This window comes from Hemicordylus capensis, chromosome 7 (genome assembly GCF_027244095.1).
Source record: "Hemicordylus capensis ecotype Gifberg chromosome 7, rHemCap1.1.pri, whole genome shotgun sequence".
NCBI classification, from domain to species: Eukaryota; Metazoa; Chordata; class Lepidosauria; order Squamata; family Cordylidae; genus Hemicordylus; species Hemicordylus capensis.
This window is the reverse complement of record NC_069663.1, coordinates 27572553-27594653: the sequence shown is the minus strand read 5'-3', so window position 1 is coordinate 27594653 and position 22101 is coordinate 27572553. Positions and strand designations below refer to the sequence as shown.

General features: G+C 50.3%; 3 protein-coding genes across 5 annotated transcripts; all 3 read left to right on the top strand.

Moving 5' to 3' along the window:
- The first annotated feature begins 225 nt into the window (after nt 1-225).
- TBCB (tubulin folding cofactor B) lies at nt 226-8324 on the top strand. The gene is made up of 6 exons (XM_053268188.1): nt 226-440; nt 3615-3758; nt 3932-4028; nt 4671-4862; nt 6410-6482; nt 7614-8324. The coding sequence occupies exons 1-6, from the start codon at nt 330-332 to the stop codon at nt 7729-7731; spliced, it is 735 nt and encodes a 244-aa protein (XP_053124163.1). The 5' UTR covers nt 226-329; the 3' UTR covers nt 7732-8324.
- A 149-nt stretch (nt 8325-8473) lies between these two features.
- On the top strand, nt 8474-12834 carry SDHAF1 (succinate dehydrogenase complex assembly factor 1). Of its 3 annotated transcripts, XM_053268192.1 has the most exons (3): nt 8474-10319; nt 10875-11197; nt 11288-12834. In XM_053268192.1, exon 3 carries the CDS (start codon nt 11332-11334, stop codon nt 11581-11583), a length of 252 nt encoding a protein of 83 aa, XP_053124167.1. In that variant the 5' UTR covers nt 8474-10319; nt 10875-11197; nt 11288-11331; the 3' UTR covers nt 11584-12834. The 3 variants fall into 3 exon arrangements, with proteins under 3 accessions (XP_053124167.1, XP_053124164.1, XP_053124166.1); XM_053268189.1 differs by lacking the exon at nt 10875-11197; XM_053268191.1 differs by having other exon boundaries at nt 10875-12834.
- Nucleotides 12416-20580, top strand: LOC128332891 (NTPase KAP family P-loop domain-containing protein 1-like). The gene is made up of 5 exons (XM_053267666.1): nt 12416-12427; nt 14759-14822; nt 15746-15877; nt 17292-19078; nt 20275-20580. Exons 1-5 carry the CDS (start codon nt 12416-12418, stop codon nt 20578-20580), a joined length of 2301 nt encoding a protein of 766 aa, XP_053123641.1.
- The last annotated feature ends 1521 nt before the right edge of the window (nt 20581-22101 follow it).

Sequence of the window (22101 nt, the reverse complement as noted above, 5' to 3'; positions counted from 1 at the left end):
TCGCCCATTGGCCGAGGCGCCTGACTCTCAGACGCATCCCGGCTTCCTATTGGTTACGTTCCCGCGAAAGCTTCACAGAGGAAACGAAAACCAACCCCTCCCCCCAGCGAATCAAGCTTGGCGTGCGCATTTATTTTGCAGTCTGGACTTCGATGCGATTGGTGAAAAGGGTAACGGAGGCGGGGGGAAGCCAGGCGGGACGCGAGGTCATTGGCTAGCGGGGGAGGGCCGGCGGCAGATTGGCTGGGCGGGGGGAGACGGCCCGTGAGGAGCGTCTGAGGCGAGGCGAGCGAGGCGAGGCGGTGGCTGCTGCCTTGGGTCGGGTGGCGATGAGCGTGTCCGGGACCCCCGCGGTGGTGGCCGTGTACATCAGCAGCAGCCTCAACTCCTTCCGGAGCCAGAAGCGCTACGCCCGAGGCCTCACCCTCGCCGAGTTCAAGGTAGGGAGGGGAGGGGTCGCTCAGCCCCGCATCGAGATACCGGCGCCCCCCAGACGGAGGGGGTGGCTCCTCCCTCGCTCTCCCCACAGCACCCGCCTGATTGCTGCGCTGCCTGCTTGTCAGGTACAGGCCGCGCGGCTTTACCTGACGGACGGCCAGCCTGTAGGCGGGGCGGGGGGCTTAGAGCGAGAGAGGAGCCACTCACCCTGGCGGCCTCCCTCTGGCGCCCCGCCCCGAGGGGAAGGCCCTGCAGCGGTCACGTGGAGTCTCCCATGCAAATGCAGACCAGGGTGGGCCCTGCTTAGCACAGGGGGCAGTGCATGCGGGAGACCACAAGGCCAGCTCTCCTGCTCCTCCTCAGGCCCCGCACTCTTCCTGGGGCTGGGGTGGTGGATGGGCAGGGCATCCTCCCCCAAAGTGGAACTCCTTTCCCCCCCACCCAAGGAAATGGATTGAGTCTCTTTCCCCACCTCCACCCCACACACAATTCTGCCTCCCCCCCACCATTTTTCCTCTTCTGTGTCTATAAAGGATAGTCTGGTCTCAGCCTCCCCTGATTTAGGAACATAGGAAGCTGCTATATACTGAGTCAGACCATTGGTCTATCTAGCTCAGGATTGTCTGCACAGACTGGCAGCGGCTTCTCCAAGGTTGCAGGCAGGAATCTCTCTCAGCCCTCTCTTGGAGATGCTGCCAGGGAGGGAACTGGGCACCTTCTGCTCTTCCCAGAGCAGCTCCATCCCCTGAGGGCAATAGCTTTCAGTGCTCACACATTCAGTCTCCCATTCATATGCAACCAGGGCATATGCAGTTTGAGACTCCCCCTCAAAAAAAGAGCCCTGAAGTAGAAAGGGGAGGGGATCTGGTCTTGTGGTAGCAAGCATGAATTGTCTCCTTTGCAAAGCAGGGTCCACCCTGGTTTGTGTTTGGATGGGAGACTACATGTCAGTTCTGCAAGATTTTCTCCTTAGGGGCTGGAGCCCTAACTCAGTGGCTGAGCATCTGCATCCTTGCGTGCAGAAGGTCCCAGGTTCAGTCCCTGGCATAGAGAGAGCCGCTGGAGAGCCGCTGCCAGTCGGTGTGGACAATCCTGAGCTAGATAGGCCAAAGGTCTGACTCAGAATAAGGCAGCTTCCTGTGTTTTTAGACACTGCCCACCCCCTCAAATAACGGGATTGATTATTCTCCTGCCATTCTTCCATATCCTGTGTGTCTTTATGGGGAGGGGTGGATAGATTCCTCACGAGAACTTCTCTCCCCCCCTTGGAATGGGATAAGATGTGTCTGGCCCTCAGTCAGATACTGTGGAGTATCTGGATCGTTTCCTATCTTGCTCTGCCATTCCGCATTCCCTTGCCAGCATCCTCAACCTCCAGGGAGATGGGAAGCTGCTGCAAGATTGTGCCCTGTGAGAGGGGCCAGCAGTTTCCATGCTGAGAGTGTTGGCATGTTCCCATTGCCTCACCAGAGGGATTTATAGAGCAAGGGGTTTATCTGCCCAGGCCACTGCGGGCACGTCTGGTTGTGCCTAAGGACAGACAGCAAGGTCTGGGATGTGGATCAGTGGCAAAATTTGCCTCCAATGACCACTGTAGTGTTTGGAGGGTGTGTCTGCACAGGGAGATTTCCAGCCCATCAATTTAGGAGTCCCACACAGGAAAAGACAACCCCCCCCGTTTTGACATTGGAGGGTTCCCAAGATTGTGCCTCCCATCTAGATTTGGAACTGCATGGCGTGCTCACAGCGATGCAGATTTTGACACACAGCAGGGCCTCTCTGCAGCTGGCACTGTTTTCGCTGCCTGCTTGTGCTTTGGAAGGTGCTCTTTTCCGCCATCTGCCCATCTCTGCACCTGCTCCAAATTCTGACCCCAATTCTCTGTGTTTCCAGCCTCCATGGGGCGCTCCTGACTTTTTTTTCTGGAGGGGGGACATTTTGATGTTTGCATCTGTCCCCGCTGCTTAGCGGAAGAGTGTTGGCCCCCATTTTGAGCCGCAGTCCCTGCAAACGGACTTCTGTCAACAGAAGATCCTTTTGTGTGCTGCGCATCCAAACGGGGATTAACTGCGGCTTGGCAGCTGACAGCCGGTGCCCAGCTGGGTGAAGCAGCCAACCAGCAAGCCCCTCCCCTCCCCAAGCTGCAGCACTTGGCTTTGTGCCAAAGATGGCTCTTTTTGGATCTCCCACCAGCATCTCTTTATCTTCTGGCAGAAGGAAACTAGCCTGCAATGTTAAGGGGGAGCTGGCTTGCTGAGCCCCCCCCCGCCCCGCTCCAGTGCTTTCTTTAGCCCACCTTTGTTACCACCACCACTTAATGACAAGCACTAGGAATTGCAGGAGTGGCTTGCCTCTTGCCCAGGGAACATATCGGTTTATTGTTTTACTGAAGGGTTACTCTAGGCATTAAATAAGGTTTAATGTCTCTGGCGAGGTTTTCAGAGGGGCTTTTGCTCTGTGCGCTGATGTTGGGGGAGGCTAAAAATTGTCCTGCACGCAAGACGGGGGGGGGGGGGCTTCTCTGTTGTTGCCCCCAGGCTCTGGAATGCTCTGCCAGCCAATGTCTGCTCTTTGACATCTGTGGCTGCTTAAAAAAACCAACAACTAAAGACCTTTTTGTTCAGGCTTTTACTCCTTAAGGGCTGCTCAGCTTTCCTGCTTCTGTTTGTGGTTGGTTGTGTGTGTGTGTGATGGTTTTTATTGTTTAACTGATTTTAAGGTTTTAAATGTGATTTTTGTGGAGTCTTACTGTATTTTAATGTTTGCAAACTGCCTTGGGATGCCTTGTGAAAGGCGGTATACAAACTGAATGAACGAATGAGTGGGGTGAGCCAGTGCCCTAACTCTGCTCCCTTTAATGTACTGCACCTGCAAGTTTTATTGCCCAAGATACCACTTTGCTTGCCTGTCTTGTCTTTAGCTTGGTAGCTAGAGGGCCAGGCAGCACCTCTCAGCTGGCCAGATTAGACCCAGGGAGATTCCAGTTGCTGACCCCTAGCTTATCACTGCCATTAAGGCACTTTGCTGTGACGCGCCATTCCTGGACACACCTCTAGAACTCATACGGTTTCCGCAGCTGTTAACCTGTTGGAAAGAGGAGGGGTGTTTGCTATAGCCTGTTGGTTAAGGGTCGGCTTCCTGCTTCTGAGTGGCTCTGTCTTCCTGTCTGTCAACAGTGTAAGTTGGAACTGGTGGTAGGAAGTCCAGCATCATGCATGGACCTGGAGCTCTATACTGCGGATGACAAGTTTGTGATGAAGCTGGACAGCGATGAAGCCTTGCTGGGCTCTTATCCCATTGACGATGGATGCAGGATCCACGTGAGTGTGAAGGTGGCCATTCCCTGGGGCAACAGGAGGCTGGCCAAGGCTCTCCCTGTACCTGAGAACTCCTTTGTCTGTTGTGAGAGCTGGGGCAGCCCATCTGTGAGCTGGGGCCATACTCAAAAAATAGTGCTGGTAACACAAGGCATTGATTTTGTTGGGTGCTACAGGTTATCGACCACAGTGGTGCAAGAATCGGGGAGTATGAAGATGTATCAAAGGTGGAGAAATTCCAGCTACCTGATTCCGAATATGACAAGAGAGCAGGTAAGGATGGCTTTGAAGGGCTGAAGTTAACTCATCCCAGCAATGGTATCTTAAAACCGCCCTTGCCATTGGGAAATGGGTTACCTGTGCTTGTTGTATACAGAATGAGTACCAAGTCTTTGATTACTGTTGTAGGTTTATCTGTTTTGAGTAAATAAATTTATAGAGAGGTCAGTGTCTCTGTACTGGAGGCCTTGTTTCAGTTTGAGAGTCTCAAGGACATCTAGTTGATTCTTTGTTTCAAGGGAAGTTCATTTAGTACTTTGTTTTTTAGAGGTTTATTTTTCTCTTGGCCTTGCAAGGCTTTATGAGCTGACACCTTTGTTCCAGGTTTTGTTAAGTATCTAGTCCTCATGAATAGGTCAAATCTTAAAAATGGAAAAGTGACATTTACAGATGACTCTGAGAGAAGAATTCTAAACCTTGGGTGCTTTTCGTGAAAGCTGTATTTGTAAAAATGTGTGAAGGTGGTTGGCATTGTGTAGTGCTTAGACTTGTGCTTAGATTAGATTGTCTGCATTGTGACTTTGGAATACTGAGCCAAGCATGAGTTTGTGGGGAGGAAAGCTTCCCTTCTCGTGTCTTCCCAGCAATGCTTCCTCCCTGTAGTGAGCCTTGCAGCATCTTCTCTCTGTCCTGCAGATTCGGCACGCTCCTTCATGAAGCGCAGTAAATTGGGGCAGTACAACAAGGAAGAAATGTTGAAGAAGGAAGCGGATCAGGAGCAGAAGCTGGTGGAGGAGAAGGCCTTGGCAGAGGCCATTTCGGTGGGGGCCAGGTGTGAGGTGCGGGCACTGGGGCAGCCCAGCAAACGAGGGACAGTGATGTATGTCGGTGAGTGTACAGGGCATCCTGTTTTCTGTGCTTTTTTTATATCCAGCTTTCTCCAAGGAGCTCAGGCTAGTATATATGGCTTTCTTCCCCCAATTTTATCCTCATAACCCTGTGAGGTAGGTTAGACTGAGAGATTGTGTGCCTGGCCAAGGTCACCCAGTGAGCATCATGGCTGCATGTGGATTTGAACCTTGGTCTCCCAAGTCTTTGTCCAGCACTCTTAACTATTGCACTGCTATTTATTTATTTATTTTATTTATTGTCCAATGTATATACCGCCTTTCATTAAGACAATCCCAAGGTGGTTTACAGCAAAATTTAAAAACAAGATTGTAAAAAAGACACAAAATATTAAGCTAAAATATAAAACAAATCTGATTAAAAATTTAAAACACAAGCATAAAAGCAATACAAAGTACAAAGAGCAGCAGCAGAGACAATCATATAAAAGCCTGGGTAAAAAGCCACAATTTAACATGCTTTCTAAAAGCTGTGTGATGGAGACCGAGGAGCGAATAGTCACTGGGAGAGCATTCCAGAGTCTGGGGGCAGCCATCCTGCGTGCACGACAACCAAGCCTCCCTCATTGTTGGCACCCGGAGCAGAGCCCCCTCAGATGACCTTAAGGTGGGGCACCCAGTTGTGGGACCCCAGATGATGTTGGACTGCCACTCCATTCCCATTCACAATGGGCTGTGGCCGGTGGGCTTATGGAAGTGGTGATCCAGCAACACCAGGGGACCCAAGGTTGGGAGTGTGACAAAATGGTTATTTTCTTCTTCTTCTTCTTCTAGAATTTCAGTTGGAAAACCTGTTTGTATTTATGTTTGTTGTAAGGTGGAAAGTTATAATGGGAGGTTTTGTACTGAATGTAGTAGAGGCAGCAAAAGCTCTCTGGTGATTGGGCAGGGGGGATGCCATATGCAGAGGGGGTGAAGGAGTCTGTGACAGTTAAGGCCTTCTGGGGGTTTCTCTGTCACTGGAGCTTTTTGTAGCACTGTGTAAAGGAGAGAAGTGTTGTATGCATTTCAAATGAGAATAATTTCTTGGCGGTGGCTTATCCTGGGAGGCATATCTTACTGTCAATTCCCACGTGCTAAGAGAACACAACTACCCTGAGGTGCTTGAGGGATCAGAGTGGGTGCTGCAGGCTTCCTCACGTGGTGGCAGCGGCTGATTAGCTAAAAATGTCTCCAAGCCTCATGGCCGGCTGTCACAGGGAGCCCTTGCTTCAAGGGGGGCATGAAGAATGGTGCATGGAGGCCAGTGGGAGGAGCTCCTTGCCCTGGCTCTCAAACAGAAGCACAATTTCCGCAGAACTGGAATTCAGTAACAAATTTGATGGTGCCCTCCACTTGGGCAAGGCAATTGGAGCATCTCTCTCATTGCAAATATGTCCGGCCTCTTTCAGGTCTCCATAAGGCTGCAGCCTTGAGTGTGCATACTTGGAAGCACAGTAGGATTTGCTACTAGTAGGAGTAAGCACACTTATGCTTCGGTTGTAGGCCTGTCCAGGACTAAAATGCTTCCCCCCTTATTTTTCGTAGGCTTAACAGAGTTCAAACCTGGTTACTGGGTCGGTGTCAAGTATGACGAACCTTTGGGGAAGCACGATGGCAGGTAAACCCACCCTCTAGCGGACCCTTCTGGCTGCATGCTCCTGCCTAGCATGGGCTCTCCCATTGGTCCTGTAGGGCAGGGCTAGGCAACCTCAGCTCTCCAGCTGTTGTTGAACTACAACTCCCATCATCCCCAGCTACCATTAGGGGGGTCTGTGTGGTCATGGCGGCTTCTTCACTTCATGCTTTGAAGCACCAAGCATGCCTGCCTTAACCTCTGGCACATAGACAACTGTTAGATCTGCATCTGAATGTAGTCCACAGTTTCAGGAGAGAAATAATGCAAGGTCACTCAAGGAGAGATCCAGTATTGTAGATCATGTTTATAGGTTTACAGCTTTGAAAAGATTAGAAGATGCTGACCATGTTTCACTCCAAATTATCTCATGGTAGCATTACTGGTAATCATTCAGTGTATGCTATTTCCATGGTAAACAGTGCTCAGAATAGGTTCATTACATAGTTTTTCTGGCCTCTGCATTGGCTCTCCAAAATCTGTCTCTGTGCATGTCCAGAGCTGGTTTGTGAGAGTTCAGAACTCAGTTTTCTGAGTGTCTGAACTTTCATATAAACAAAAAAGCCAAACAAGTCTCTGACAAGAAAAGAGATGATGAAAGCCTGCTTGACTTGTGTACTTTCTACAGGGCACAGCATGTCGGTGTTTGAGTGCAGAATTTTGCTTTGTTTTTCTAAGGCAGAAAACATACAGTCCTCCTTTGATCATCTGAGCAGGCTGTTTAAAAACTCCCTGCTTAAACTGTGGGTAAGGACTTGTACTCCTTTCATCCACTTGGGTACCCTTCAGCCTGCTCTCTGCAAACCCCTGCTAACTTGGCAAAGAGGCACCTTTTAATGTGATGATTCTCTTTATTTAGCAGGGGGAGGGTAACTGGCCCTATCCACCCCCAGCACAGTACCTCCAGTGACTGTTGTCTCTGGTGTCTATCTTATGTTATTTTTAGATGGTGAGCCCTTTGGGGACAGGGAGCCATCTTATTTATTTATTATTATTTCTCTGTGTAAACTGCCCTGAGCCATTTTTGGAAGGGTGGTATAGAAATGAAAGAAAGAACGAACGAACCTCAGGGTCTGAGTGTGATCATGTGCTTTTCTGGTCTGATTTTCTCAACAGTGTAAGTGGCAAGCAGTACTTTGAGTGCCAACCCAAGTATGGAGCCTTTGTGAAGCCTCAGCACATCATGGTGGGAGATTTTCCAGAAGAGGACTTTGGGCTGGAGGATGAAATGTGATGGGGGTGGGAGGAGGCAGAGGGCAGCCGAAAGAACCAGAGAGGGCCACAATGGTCTCCCTTCATGCGACTGCCGTGATTGCTGCTGCATTCTGATTCTGCGCCAGAGGTTACTGGGGCGAGCCAGAGGGAGAAGACTTGGAAGCTACTGCGTGTTCTTCAGCTTGTGTTTGGTGGTTTTTCTTTCCCTTGGTTGTCCCTGTTTGTTCAGTGAAGATGCCACATCCCTTTGGTTTTCTCACCTAGACACCCCTCCGTGCCAATTGAGTAACGTAGAGTATACCAGCGTGTCTTTGCATTGTAGTAGCAACCCCTTGATTCAGGGGGTGGAGAGGGTGGGCAGCAAGGTTCCCCCCCCCGCCGTTTCCCACCGTGCAGCTGAGTGGTTACAGAAGCTGTGAGCAGAACACGTTGGAAGGGAATTTCAAGGCAGAGTTGTATAAGCTCCCTTCTGCTTTAAAAACAAAATCTAAACAGAGATTACTGTGACCATCCATTGTCCTTCCATTGTGAAGAATTACTTTTCATTCTGCTGGCTGATGCTAAGTAATTGCAAATTAAAATTTTGGGGTGGGAAATACATTCCAGACAAGAGCTTGTGTGTTCGCTTATTTTATCTTGCATGCTAAATTCCGAGTGATCCAAGTAAATTCCGTAAATCAGCTGAATGTCGCTTCTGTGAAGCTGGCTTATATTGTGCCAGGCCACTAGTCCCTACCCCAGTTCTGTTTCTCTGATGGACAGTAGCTCTCCAAAGCCTGGCAAAGATGGATCTTGGCCAGCTCTGCTCCCAGAGACCGTCTCCACATGAGTCCCTATATATTGTTGGACTTCGACTCCCATAACCCCCGACCAAAATGGCCAGTTGTGGCTGGGGATTGTGGGAGTTGAAGTCTAACAATGGCTGGGGACCCAAGTGAGAGCCCTTGGCTTATTCTGTGCAGAGGCTCTACCCGCTGCCACCAGTCTGAGTGCCCGTCAGGTACTTCATCACCCTGATGAACTTCTTTCCTTGGAGCAGGTGTTCTGGCGTGGGTGTTACCAGACAGAGAGGATACTGGTGTACTATAACAAGACAGTATTAAAATGAATAAACGTAAGGGTGAGTCAAGAACATAGTTGAGAAACACAATCTTAAAAGATGCAAAGGTTTTGTCTGGGCTTAGTGCAAATCCCTTCCGCAACCCTGGGCTAGATCGGCTTGCTCTATCCGAGTAATGCTCACTGGGGCATCTGGGTGCCACAAGCCTTGACATAAGAGGGGCTCCCTGTCTTGGTCTCTGCTGGCTGTCGAGGCAGGTAGCTTTAGAACCCTGGCCCTGAGAATTGTGCCGCAGCTGTTCAGTGGCTCTCCTGAGCCTTTGCCTTGCCTGCTTTCTTGAGGCATGAAGTCTTCAGTCTGGTCCTTTAGGCTCTCCGAAGACAAGCTGTCACTAGCCACCTCTCCCTCAGCTGCCAGGCTTTCTGAAGCTGTGGCTAAGGCCCTTAGGTGAGGTGCTCAGACCAGACACTCGGCTCTTTTGCCCAAGATACCTAATGCCCGGCTCTCAAATGCCTGCCTTCCTACTCTCCTCCCTGGGCTTCCTTCTCCTGCTTCCTTTAGCTCTCCCTCCAGCCAACCGTTCCCAGGAGCCTGCTTGGACCCTCTAGTTCTACTGCATTCCTTATGGGTCCATCCAATCCCAGCCGTCACTTTCTAAGTTAATTGGCCAAAGCCTCCACCAGCAGAGTTCCTTATGCTCTAATTTGATTGGACAGGATCTTTACTTGTGGGACCTTCTCATTGGACAGCTGCTGCTGCAAAATTAAGCAGGTGCACTACTTTAATCTATTTATTAAATAATAATAATTTGATTTCTATACCGCCCTTCCAAAAATGGCTCAGGGTGGTAATTTAATGGTCTGGAGCTGCACACTTACCTGGGAGGGAGATCAGTTGAGTTCAGTGGACTTACTTCCAAGTAAACACCTTGGATTGCACTGTAAACATTGCAACTCAGTTGAGGAGTGGACCATCCCTAGAATTTGTATAGTACTCTCTGCCTGTGCTAATCCCGCCATTAGGGCCAGCTCTTGCCTGTGAGCTTCTCAGAGGCATCAGGTGGGCCATTGTGTGACACAGACTGCTGGAACAGATGGCCTTTGGGCCTGATCCAGCAGCGTTGTTATGCTCTTAACTAAAACAGGTAAACTAGTAAGCAATCCAGAACTCTTCTTCAGGCCGGAGGGGTGATGGGAGAGCCTCGGGTGGGCTGCCCCCGCAGTGGGGTCCAAGCAGCGATCGGCATCCCAGTAACCTGGGAGTGTTCTGCGGGTGTGGGGTGGGAGCGGCGTCCTTGCCCAGCTGACCGGCCGGGGCTTCCGGGCGCGACCCCAGAGAGGAATGCCGGCTGCAAGTGAAACTGACGCTCTCCCGCCCCTCCCTCCCTCCCCACGTGGCCTTGGGACACTTCCTGGGAACGCCCCTTTCCTCCCGGCCCGCCAATCAGAAGCGGATAGAACGCTCTGGCGGGGTGTCCACGTTCTACCGCTTGTTACAGCGCCGGGGACTCCGCTCCTCCCTGGCCGGGTCGCGCTCAGACGGGAAAGGTGAGCCTCCTCTTTCGCGGGGTCTGTGCTGGGGCCGGCCTGCCTGCCTGCCCGCCCCCTCCTTCCCAGCGGGGCGAGGTTCATCACATGCGGGGCAGCCATCTTCCCCCGCCGGCGGGCTGCATCCTCGCCAGGGGCCCCTTGAGGGCGCCCAGAGGTTCCTTTTTTCCTGCCTTCCTCTTTAGGATGCGCGCGAGAGGAAGAAGAAACCAGCTCTCGAATCCCTGCTGGCAGGCTCGTCATCGGGGTGGCCGAGCCGAGGCTCTCAAAGTGCTGCTGTTGGACTACAACCCCCATCATCCGTAGCTGCAGCAAATGGCGACTGGGGAAGATGGGAGTTGTATTCTAACAGCAGCAGAGCCGCAGCTTGGCCACCCCGGTCTAGAAAGATACCAGGCCAAAGGGGACGAGCCCCTGGATGGTTCAGTCTTGGGGGCAGGGGGGAGGGAAGTCTCAAAAGTTGCCCTCCCTGCTGCTGGGGAGAGGCTGCCAGGGAACAAGGGGGCAGATCGCCGGCCGTTAGCCACCTCTTGTGCTATTCTTCCCCCTTTATAGAACTGTAGCTTTAAACCCTCGCACTCTGCCGCCCTCTCAACAACCTGGTGAGGCAGACCGAGGATAGTGACCGGCTCGCTTTACAGATGGGAAGCTGAGGCTGAAGAAAGAAAACAGCAAAAGAAAGCTGGCTTGATAAGTGGATGTGTACGAGTTGGACTGCTCTGCGTTCCCACAAGGAAATTGGCCGGCTTCCTGTCCTGCTCGTGGGCTTCCCAGAGGCGTCTGGTTGGCCACCGTGAGAAATAGCCGTCTGGGCTTGGGGGACCTTTGGTCTCGTCCTGCAGAGCTCTTCTTATACTGTGTCCTTTGATTTAAAACAGGTTTTCTTTAAAAAAAAAAAAAAAAAGTTAAAGGAAAACTGAGTGTTTCCCACCACCCTCTATTCTAACACAGTCCTCTCCATTTCCCAGCCCCAGTTTTGCTCCGCCAACTGGAAGCATCGCCCAGGAATGCCATGGCCCGCCACAGCAAGCTCCAGAAGCAGGTGCTGAGCTTATACCGGAATTTCCTACGAGCTGGCAAGGACAAGCCAGGTTTCCTCCCTCGGATACGGGCCGAGTTCCGGAAGAACGCCCAGATCCCCCGGACAGACGTCATGTATATAGAATACCTCGTCCGCCGCGGACAGAGGCAGCTGGAGCAGCTTAGAGACGTCCACACCAAACAGATGGGAGCGTTTGTCAAAACGAAGTGGGAGGATCGGTGATGGCCTGTCAGTGGAGCCTTTAAAAACAACAACTTCTCCTCTTCCTCCTCCCAGTTTGTAGAGACCAGTCCTTTCTCCTAGCTGCTGACTTTCCGGACAGCGTAATGCCGTGGATACAAATGTACTTCACCAGAGTAGACCTGAGACTTGCAGGATTCCTGTGGGTGTATCAGCTGTCACTAGAGAGCAGCATTGAGAAACAGAGTCCAGCACTCTATCCCTGCTGCTCTGCTCTTTTCATCCTTGTGAGTGAACGGGTGGCATCTCTTTGCTACAGGCTGAAGCTGTTTTAAGCAGGCCTCATTGTCGTGGCTTGCCCCTAGGCACTCTGGGAATGGATACCTTATGTGAATGCTCTGTTGGAGATCTCCAGCTCCCTCCCATAACAAGGGCACCCTGCAGAGGTCGTCGGGAACCCCAGCAATGTTTTGTACCCCTGCTTGCTCCCTTTGGTTGGCCCTTGTACTTTGGGGGCGGCAGCCCAATTGCACCAGAGCTTTGAGATTGTTCAGGATGAGGCCAAATGCCTTGCTGTGGCCCCCCAAGAAAGACCTGTATCCACCTGGACAGGGCTGCAAGTATCCCTGCAGGCAACAGGGTCAAAGTTCCCATAGCACATGTGGGGCCCTGACTATGCAGAAGTTATAGGTGGCAACACAAATGTTGATTTTAGCTGCAGGTGTTCTTGTAGAGGTGACAAGAGATGAGCACCTCAGTTCTCTACCACTTAGATGAGCAGGTCTGTTTTATGTTTGCGTAACTCTGCTTTAAAATTCAAAGTGATCTGGCAAGTTGGAACCCTTAACTCACTTGTTTTCAATTAACATTGAACATGTCAGTTCAGGTAAGTTAAGGCACCTATATACAGGTGTTAACACCCCTATTTGAAGAGGAAAGCATGGTGTTACCCTTTTTTAATCTGTAAATGCACAAAAGTCTTGAATATGTTTAGGTATGAGGTATGTAATCTTGTCTGTCACACTTCCAGTGGCTTACTTTAACTTGTGTGAATACACCTTAAGCCACAGATCTTTTTATTTCAATGCTTCAGACCAAATGCTGTATTTGAAAACCATTTTTCTCCGAGAGCTTTTGTTGTGTCTGTTAGATGAAGAACAATTGGGGATATGCCTGTCATTTATTCACTCCATCTCCCATGAAAGTAAGAGGAATTGTATTATATAAAAGCAAATGTTTAGGCACCATTAAAACACCACCATTGGTTACAAATAAAATTAGATTGTCCTACAACTCTGTGTGTGTGTTTACTTTTGGTAACACTGGCAGTCAGTGTGACAAAGGCACTCTGAAGACTAGCAGTTTTATTGTCGGCCTGACAACCGATTACAATGTTTTAAGAATAGTCCTTGTGTTTGTTTTCCCCTCCACATACCCGTGATTTACCACTGACAATGAAAGTGGGTAGGAAGGAAAACAGTTGATTTTTCTCACTTTTGCCAAACAAACAAAATGCACAAAACTTTAGACATTTAAGGTGGGGGTGGTTCTTTTTTTTTGAAAGCAAAATTGGTACCTCTTTGAATATGGAGGACAGCCTGCCAGGGGATAGAAGGGATTAGGCTGAAGTCTGCCTCAGGTTTTTCAGACTCTGTTTTGGGGATTTGGGGGCGGGGGGGGGCTCTGCTTTAAGCTCACCCCCCAACAACACGGCCAAGTGCTGTAAACGCAGGCCAGTATTGCCACCCATGTGCAATTCACCACCTTAAATTGGTAAAGGCATACTGGGTGCTGATAATGTTATCTGGGAAGGAGAAAGGCAAAGTTCATGCAGGTAGGAGTCTGCCCACACCGGAACTGAGTGCTACATTACCTGTGCCTTCCTGCACGTAAGTAGACCTCCTGTCCCTGTGCCCCCCAGGTGTTAGCGCTTCGCTGGTTTGCGGGGAGAAGAAATTGTTCGCTCAGCTTGAGTAACTTCAAAATCAATCAAGACTATTTTCACTATTGGCTCTGTGGCAGCAGGCGTTTATTTATTTATTATTCGATTTCTATACCGCCCTTCCAAATATGGCTCAGGCGTTGTTTGTAAGCCAAGTTTGCTTTTGGTTTATGGTGCAAAAGCATTGCTTGCACACGTCAGGATATTTGCCTGGAAGTAAGTCCTATTCCTGTCAGAGGAGCTTGCTTGCATTCTAAGCAGATGCCTGTTTACCTGGAATTAAGTCGTGCGGATTTCAGATGCCCAGAGAAGCGGCCCGTAGGAGAGTTTAGTCAGGTGCCAGCTGCTGTTGGGAAAGGAGTGATGGATGAGATGGCCCAGCAGGGTTCTTGCGTCCCCCTCTCTGCCCTGACTCCGTTCCCTGTTCCTATCGCACAGGCGAGGTTTCAGTTACCCCTGAGATTCCTGGTGTGAAGAACATTGCAACTGCTGCTAATACAGAAAACTAGGCGTTGACAACGGTGTCTCTAGCCAATGTAGGTTTTACATTTGTACTAGCCACTGCCTTATGTAAACCCACTTTCAGAGGCTGGCCGTTCATGTACATGTCAAAATTGGTCTCCACCAAAGCAAGAATGTGTTTCCTGGAGTTGAGGGTTGCATGTTCCAATGTCAGCTTATGGAAAAGACTCTCTGCACTTAGAAAAGCAGCATGCCAGTGGGAAAACGAAGCCCTTTCCTCTGGCACACTAGTTTTCTACATGCTGCGTGGTGTTTGGGAGCTTTTTAACTGGATGGCCATTCAAACACTAGTTTGACTCCTCCCCTGCATCTTGACGTGGCAACATCCAGGAAAGGTTCTTACTTCTGTCTGCTGCATAAATCAGGGGTTCTCAAACTTGGGTCCCCAGATGGGACTACAATCCCCATCATCCTCAGCCACAATCGCCTTTGTGGCTGAGGATGATGGGAGTTGTAGCCCAGCAGCATCTGGGGATCCCCAAGTTTGAGAACCCCTGGCATAAATAACGGGGCCAAACTGCAGAATTCGGAGGTTCTCTGCAGTGAAAGCTAGAGAGGATCTCACCTGATGGAATTTTAGAGCTCTTTTCAAAACCGCGCCTGAAGTGTTTCTTGCTATTGAGCCTTTCCTGAAGTTGCCCCAACTATAGATTTTTACGATTTTCCGAGGTTGCATGAAGGTTTGATGTTTTCAAAAATCTGGGACTGTGTGATAGTTTCAGAACTGCCAACTTGTTCTTTTCCCCTCCATAGCGGCTGGCTGATTCACTTTCTAATACTTCGTGGTCGATGGCAGCCGTGGTCTCTCTAAGCAGAGGTAACTGGGGATGGGGGTGGTGGATTTTGCTTAAGGGTGTGTCTCTCCCCAGCAAAGGTTCAGAGGTTATTTTCTCACAGCAGTTACAGGATACATGCGTGAGGAATTCTATGGTTTCTTAAGAGCCCTTTTGATATATCACGACCTTGTAACCATCTGTTGGGGAGAAAAGAAGAGGGGCAGGTGGGGGAGAGAGCCTTCCTTGCATCCCTTAGCCTCTTGGCTAGATGAAACACAGAGCAGGGTCTTTTCTGTTATCTCTACGGCTTCATTGTGGTTAGAGAGAATGGAGGGAAATTTAGGACTAATCAGTTCCACAATGTGAAAACTTCACAGTAGAGACCAATTGGCTTTGTCCTCCAGGGCATACATTCCCAGCAAGAATGTCTCTTCCTGCCTCTAGGAAAAGTGTGCCCAACTCGTGGGGACCACAGAGCCCTGTGGTTTTTTTTCTTTGGTAGTATACAGGAGGGGTTGACCATTGCCATCTCCCGCGCAGTGTGGGATGATGAGGCCTTTCAGCATCTTCCTATATTGCTGCTGCCTGATATAGGTGTTTCCCATAGTCTGGGGGCAGCTTCATATATGGCCACAAGGGAAGCAAAAGGGTCTCCCCTTTGATACTCACAACAGCCATTTCTTCCTGCCTCTACTTTCACCTATATCCCTAGCGAGTAAAGGACAGCACCCTCTGCATTCACTATGGATAAGTAGAAAAGTGCTGAAATTGTGGGGCAGAAGTCTGGAAATTATTCACTTCTATGGATTGTAATAGACTGCAGATAGCAGAGTGATCAAATCCGCATGTTAGGACAGTAATGAATGCAACCCTAGTTAACTCTGCATGAAAAGTGACAAATGTCCCAACTGGCCTGACATGGGTTTTGTCACTTTTATTTTTGCCAACACTCTTCCCATTGTAGGGTTCCAGAACAAAGATGAGGCCTACTGCTTTTCCTTAGCAAAGGCTCTCTATTGTGTTGCCACTCCAGTGACGGTTGGCTTTTACTCACCCTGGGGGCACTGCAAGAGCTTTCTCTTGAGAAGGATTCAAGGTGAGTATGCACTTTTTTTTTAAAATTGTGAAGGCCAGCAAAAGGAAGTGGTTCTTCACACAGATGTAACCTGTGGAACTCCTTCCCACTGGATGAGATGATGGCTGCTAGTGTGAGTGCTTTTCTAAAAAGGGATTAAATGGAGACGGAGGACAGGTCTCTGGGCGGTTACAAGGCAAGATAGCAAAAATGACCAACCTTCATTCCAGAGGCATTAAACAATTGTGCAAAACCAGAAGGCATGCACTTAAGTTCACCATCCGTTTTGAAGAAAGTGATTTCCGCCATTGCAAAAACGTTGGTTATATTTATTGGCTCTCCTACATGTACACCCCACCTGTCCTCCAAAGAGCTGAGAGCCAAATGTTAACACAACAACAGCGGTGAGAGTTGGTCAGAGCTGACAGTGACTGACTGGCCCATACCTGCGCAGAAAGACCCGTGGCTGAGTGGGGATTTGAACCGCAATTGCCCCACACTTGACTAGACAGCCTTCCATGATTCCATGACCTTTGGTCTGATCTCGCAAGCTTCTTCTTAGGCTTCACACATATCGACCTACAGCTGGGAAAGCAAAGTAGACGTCACCATCCTCTTTTGGAGGGGGCAGGGACTGCTGGTAAGGAAGGAGGACTAACCTTTGGCTGTCCCCAGAAATTCTGGCTTCACGTTGAGCAGCCTGGTCTAATAATGAATAATAACAGTAATAATAATGAATTAAATAAATTCATTATTTCCAGTGCCGGCTCAAGGGGTTGTGGCAGGGCCAATTTTGCTCTCCCCCCGCCGCCATTTATATATAGTTTTTTTTCTTTTAGTTGTGATGGAGATGTTGGGGCAGGGAGGGAGGGCAGGCAGGATTTGGGGAGGGGACGAGACACTCAATATACTTCCTATCCACATGCTTGGTTATTGCAGGGAAGAAGCACTTGTGGGTGCTTTTTCTGTTCTAGGGTGTTTTTTTGTGGGGGTTTGTGTGTTGTTGAATCAGCCCTCCGATAACAGTAGGAAGAGGAAGGGTGGAAGGGGCTTTCCTAGTCCTAAGCATATCCAGGTGGAATTAAAAACCACTGCCAGTCCCTGTAGGCTATACTGAGCTAGATGGATCAAGGGTCTGACTCAGTATAATGCAGCTTCCTAGGTTTCTAAGACAGGAAGAATGGTTAAAACAATAATAATGGATGGAATAGCAAGAGCAGGACATTCTCATTTCCACGTAGAAAGCCAAAAGCTTTGCTCCCTTGCTGAGAGCCTGGAGGGGTGGAGGAGTGCTGGGACTGAGTCCCTGCCCGTCCCTGCAGAACGACACCACTGGTGTTTCCAAAATGAGAGTGCTGTACTATTAATAGGAGCCAAGACAGGCCTGGCCCACAGACAAAACCTCTGGACTAACCCTCTTCCTTCCCCATCTCAGAATATATGCATCTTCAGTCGTGGAAGAAAGATGAGCAGGAATTTAAGCGGACTGGGATGAAACAGCGAGGGACTTGCGGCTGGGATCTGGTCTCCCTCATCTTCCTCATGCTCTTCTACCGACCTGTCCTGACTCTGCAGCATCGGAAGAGGAAGAATGTCAGGCACGTCTTCATCCACTTCAGTGCCTGGGAGTATGCCGGGAGCGACCAGCTCTGGGCAGGCCTCATCACCGCCCTGTGCGACGGCATTGAGAGCCATTTTGGCCTCGTCCCCATGAGCCTCTACAGAGCCGTGGGCAGGAAATGCGGCATCGTTGAGGTGCCTTTCGGCAAGGAGTGGATCAGCAAGAAATATCTCTGCCTTCCCTTGTGGGCTGCGGTGCTCCTGGTGACCGCCGTGGCTGCTGGGGTGGCTGTCCTCATCTTCCTTTTCGGCATTCCTGTCGGCAACGCTTCTGGGGATGCCATTGCTATCGTGGAGGGCGTCGGGGCCACGGCGGTTGGGATCACGGCGGCGGCAGCCATCAGGGTGGCCGTTATGGTGGCACGGAACGTCGTCGTCACTCAGAAGGCCCAGCTGGAGAGGCAGATGAACCGGGCGGACCTCAGCGCCCAGCTGGGCTTCATGAGCAACGTCAAGAGGGAAGTCAAGATCATCGCCAAGTTCCTCCAGTTCATGGAGATCTTCCAGCGGAGGAAGATCCGGGTGGTGCTGGAGATCACCAGCTTGGACCACTGCAGCCCTGACAAAGTGGTGGGCGTCCTGGACGCCATGAACATTCTCCTCTCGGACTACGAGGCACCTTTCATCTCCATCTTGGCAGTGGACCCGAGTGTGATCGTGGACTGCGTGGAGAGTTCCCTGTACATGAAAGGCATGGCCAACAACGGCTATGAGTTCTTGAACCGCCTCATCACCCTGCCCTTTTCTGTTCCCAAGATGGACAGCAATACCAAGAAGCAGCTGGTTAAAAACATCGTGGACTGCAGAAGGGAGCTGGAGAAGAGTCTGGAGGATGAGGAGAGACCGGGAGAGGGCTTCCAGCAGGCAAACCAAGCAGGGCCTTTCCCCAGATGCCACGGTTCTGCCGGCCAAAGCACACCCAGCCGAACCACAGATGATGCGGAGGTACCTTTAGTTGTCATCAGTCCCAGGGAGGAGGAGCCACCGAAAGCAAGGTGTGGGAAAGGCTTCAGAGCCAAGGAGCTGATCCAGGAAGCGTTGGACTTCCTCCTGGACGAGAGCATGAAAGAGTACATGACAGACAACATGGTGCAAATGAAACGGATCATCAACACCATCTCCATCACCGTCCGGCTGATGGCGACCGAGGTCCCCAGGGAGAAGCTGTGTCCGGAGAAGGTGACAGCTTGGGTGCTCCTTGCCAACCAGTGGCCCTGCCGGTTGAGCTGGATCTTGCAGTGCATCGAGGACGACGAGCAGATGGGCCGCCTGGGCATGTGCCAAGGGCACCAGCTCCCTCCTGGCCTCTTCCTGTGGGAAGTGTACGAGAAGTACATGGGAGAGCTGGACATGATCAAAGGGCAGCTGGAGAAGCTGCTGGAGCTGGACGGCGACCCTGAGCTCTTCCACAGCTTCCTTTGTGGGAGGTTCCGGGTGGAAGATGCCAACTTCTTCCTGCCCTTCACGGTCAACCTGGACTCCTCCTTGAAGAGGCAGATGGAGTTGCTGAGAGGCAGCCACACCCTCAAGCGAACCATGAAGACTCGGGGGCTTTCCAAGTGCACCCTGATGGGCATGTCGGTGGAGGCAGTCTGCGAGGAGGTAGGTGGCCCCTGGCTGGTCTTGCTGTGTGGCTGGGCCAATATCAGGGGCCCCCAGACTCAAACTGGGCAGTTGCTTTTGTCAAGAGTCCCTCAGGAATGCCCCCTTGCAAAGCCAGGGGGTGCTAGGGTTGCCAGGCTCACATCCCAGAAAGCTGATCTGACTGGCTTCCAGAGGAAGTTCTATGTTGGGCAGACCGCTCTGAACAGAACAGCAGCCCTGCTGGATCAGGCCCAAGGCCTATCTAGTCCACCACCCTGTTTCACACCGTGGCCCACCAGATGCTTTAGGAAGCTCCACAACCAGGAGATGAAGGCCTGCCACATCTTGCCTCTGAACCTGGAGCGAGCCTATAGCTATCAGGACTAGGAGCCTGATAGGGAAGGGAGCTGGTCTTGTGGTAGCAAGCATGACTTGTCTCCTTAAGCTAAGCAGGATCCACCCTGGTTGCAAACGAAAGGGAGACTAGAAGTGTGAGCGCTGTAAGATATTCCCCTCAGGGGATGGAGCTGCTCTGGGAAGAGTCAGCGTGGTGTAGTGGCTAAAGTGCTGGACTAGAACCGGGGAGACCCGAGTTCAATTCCCCATTCAGCCATGAAACTAGCTGGGTGACTCTGGGCCAGTCACTTCTCTCTCAGCCTAACCTACTTCACAGGGTTGTTGTGAAAGAGAAACCTAAGTATGTAGTACACCGCTCTGGGCTCCTTGGAGGAAGAGTGGGATATAAAATGTAAAAATAAAATAAAATAAATCTAGGCTCCAAGTTCCTTCCCTGGCATCTCCAAGAGAGGGCTGAGAGAGATTCCTGCCTGCAACCTTGGAGAAGCCGCTGCCAGTCTGTGTAGACAATACTGAGCAAGATGGACCTATGCTCTGACTCAGTATATGGCAGCTTCCTATGTTCCTAAGCCATTGACAGACCTGTCCTCCATGAATTCGTTTAACCCCCTTTTAAAGCCATCCATGCCCGTGGCCATCATCACATCCTGTGGCAGAGAGTTCCACAGGTTAATGATGCATGGTGTGAAAAAGTCCTTCCTTATGCCGGCCCTAAATTTCCTGGCAATCAGTTTCATGGGATGGCCATGGCTAAGTTCTTAGGTTCCTGGCTGTGCAATGAAAGCCAAGACTGGAAGGGGTGATTGAAAGCTGCCATGCTATAGTACAGGACTATCTGTTTCTTTTCTGTTTTCCAGATGAACAAACTTGGGTTGAAAGAGGAGAATATCCAGCGGTACAAAGAGAGGCTGAGGGAACACAACTTGAATGGACAGACCCTGGTCTTCAGTGACAAAAATGAAATCAAAGAGGCCCTCGGCATGAGCCTTGGAGAATGGATGGCCTTCAGCATGTATTTCCTTGGCTCTATGCCCCTGCAGGGCTCCTTCGCCCCAGGACCATCCCCAACACTGACTCATGGCGAGAAGAAGTGGTTCGTTTTGCAAGATAATGTGTCCAGAGGAAGCAGGTTATCGCTGAACGTTTCCAAGGAAAATCTGTGAAATGGGTTAGAAGCGCATCTGCGATACACACGGTGGGACACTGAACAGGACCCCGGGCAGGAAACGCACTTGTTAGAAGGACCACCATTAAAATGCCTTTCGTTCCAGTGGTGTGCTCAGAGCACTGTTGAAGACGGCGGTGGTGCTGTCTCTCCCCTAGAAACAACTTGGTTCCGCAGCAACCGGAGTAAATGTCTCTAAGCCCCTTCAGGCCCCCAAATGTTGTAATGGTTTATGGACACATGATTTGCACCAACTACTGTTAGGGTGCATCTGTTTCATCAATAAGTTAATCAACGAATACTGTAATTGATTAGCAGGTGAGGGGAAGATTTAATGGGCGGGGATGACAGCAAAGGAAATCACTATTGTTTTGAAAGCTAGTTTAGTTCTGGGATATGACTGTAATGGGGAATGCAAAGAAAACAAGAGAGATGGCCCCTCAGTCTGGGAGGCAGTGATGTTTTTTGCTTATTAATGTTGGGGTTAGTGATTATTTAGCAAAGCTCCAAGGAAGCTCCCACTCCAGTTACAGAGTCCAGAGTTTAGTGGTTGCAGCTATTTAAGGAACACGCGTGGAGATCACTGTAGAGTCTAAACTAGATAGGAAAGACCTATCCTATCTATCAGCTACATAATGAAGAGGGAGGGAGATGTCTCCATCTTCTCTCTAGGAGGAAAGGAAGAGAACTGACTCCCTACAGGAAGTACCTGAGGAGTCAAAGCAGGGGTTAGGGAACCGAGGCAAGCAGGGACAGGTAAGGAGACCCTCACTACCACTGCTCCCAATGGCCCTAGTGGTCATTAGGATAGTGGGTGCAAAAGGTCGATGCACTGGAACTCCATCTCCAACAATTAAACGGTAACAATCTCTTTTGCCCTTCTGCATCTAAAAAACCCTTATCTGCTCGTGGACAATATGCAAGTTTATTTAAATGCAATCAAATAATTATTCAATTAAAAGCCAGGTAATCAGTGAACTAACCGGTTAATCATTGGACAACTCTAATAAGAAAGCAACGCCTCCCTAGCTGGAGGAAACCAAAGGTCATCTATCCCAGCCTTCTCTTTCCAGCAATGGCCAGCCGCCCATCTTGAAACGCAGTCACAAGTGTGCATCTACTACTACTACCATTTACAGACTGCTTTTCAACAACAAAAAGTCCTCAGTGCGGTGTACATAGAAAAAGAGCAATCAGGAGACGATGGTTCTCTGTCCCCAAAGGGCTTACAGCCTACAGAGAAACACAAGATAGAGGCACCAGCAGCGGAGGGATGCTGGACTGGGCTTGAATAACATCCCCACCTGCCATGGGTCACAAGCAACGGAAGGGATGTTCAAGACTGTCTCTGGGTCCCTTTGCTTAAGTACTGGAATGAAAAGTCTCGAAATATGTACTGTATATGTGTTGAACTCATAGTCAGCGTTTGATCCTACTGTGTGGGTGTATGGTGGTTTGGGGGTGGTCTCTTTTTTAAAATTGGGCTTGTTGCTTAGAAAATGGGTGGAATATCCTACCC

Excerpts from the sequence above, each read along its gene's own strand:
- TBCB (XM_053268188.1), top strand. The coding sequence starts at position 330 with ATGAGCGTGTCCGGGACCCCCGCGGTGGTGGCCGTGTACATCAGCAGC. Across the intron at positions 441-3,614 it reads TCACCCTCGCCGAGTTCAAG|TGTAAGTTGGAACTGGTGGT; the intron begins GTAGGGAGGGGA and ends GTCTGTCAACAG. Across the intron at positions 3,759-3,931 it reads ACGATGGATGCAGGATCCAC|GTTATCGACCACAGTGGTGC; the intron begins GTGAGTGTGAAG and ends TGGGTGCTACAG.
- SDHAF1 (XM_053268189.1), top strand. The coding sequence starts at position 11,332 with ATGGCCCGCCACAGCAAGCTCCAGAAGCAGGTGCTGAGCTTATACCGG.
- LOC128332891 (XM_053267666.1), top strand. Across the intron at positions 14,823-15,745 it reads CGTGGTCTCTCTAAGCAGAG|GGTTCCAGAACAAAGATGAG; the intron begins GTAACTGGGGAT and ends TTCCCATTGTAG. Across the intron at positions 19,079-20,274 it reads TGGAGGCAGTCTGCGAGGAG|ATGAACAAACTTGGGTTGAA; the intron begins GTAGGTGGCCCC and ends TCTGTTTTCCAG.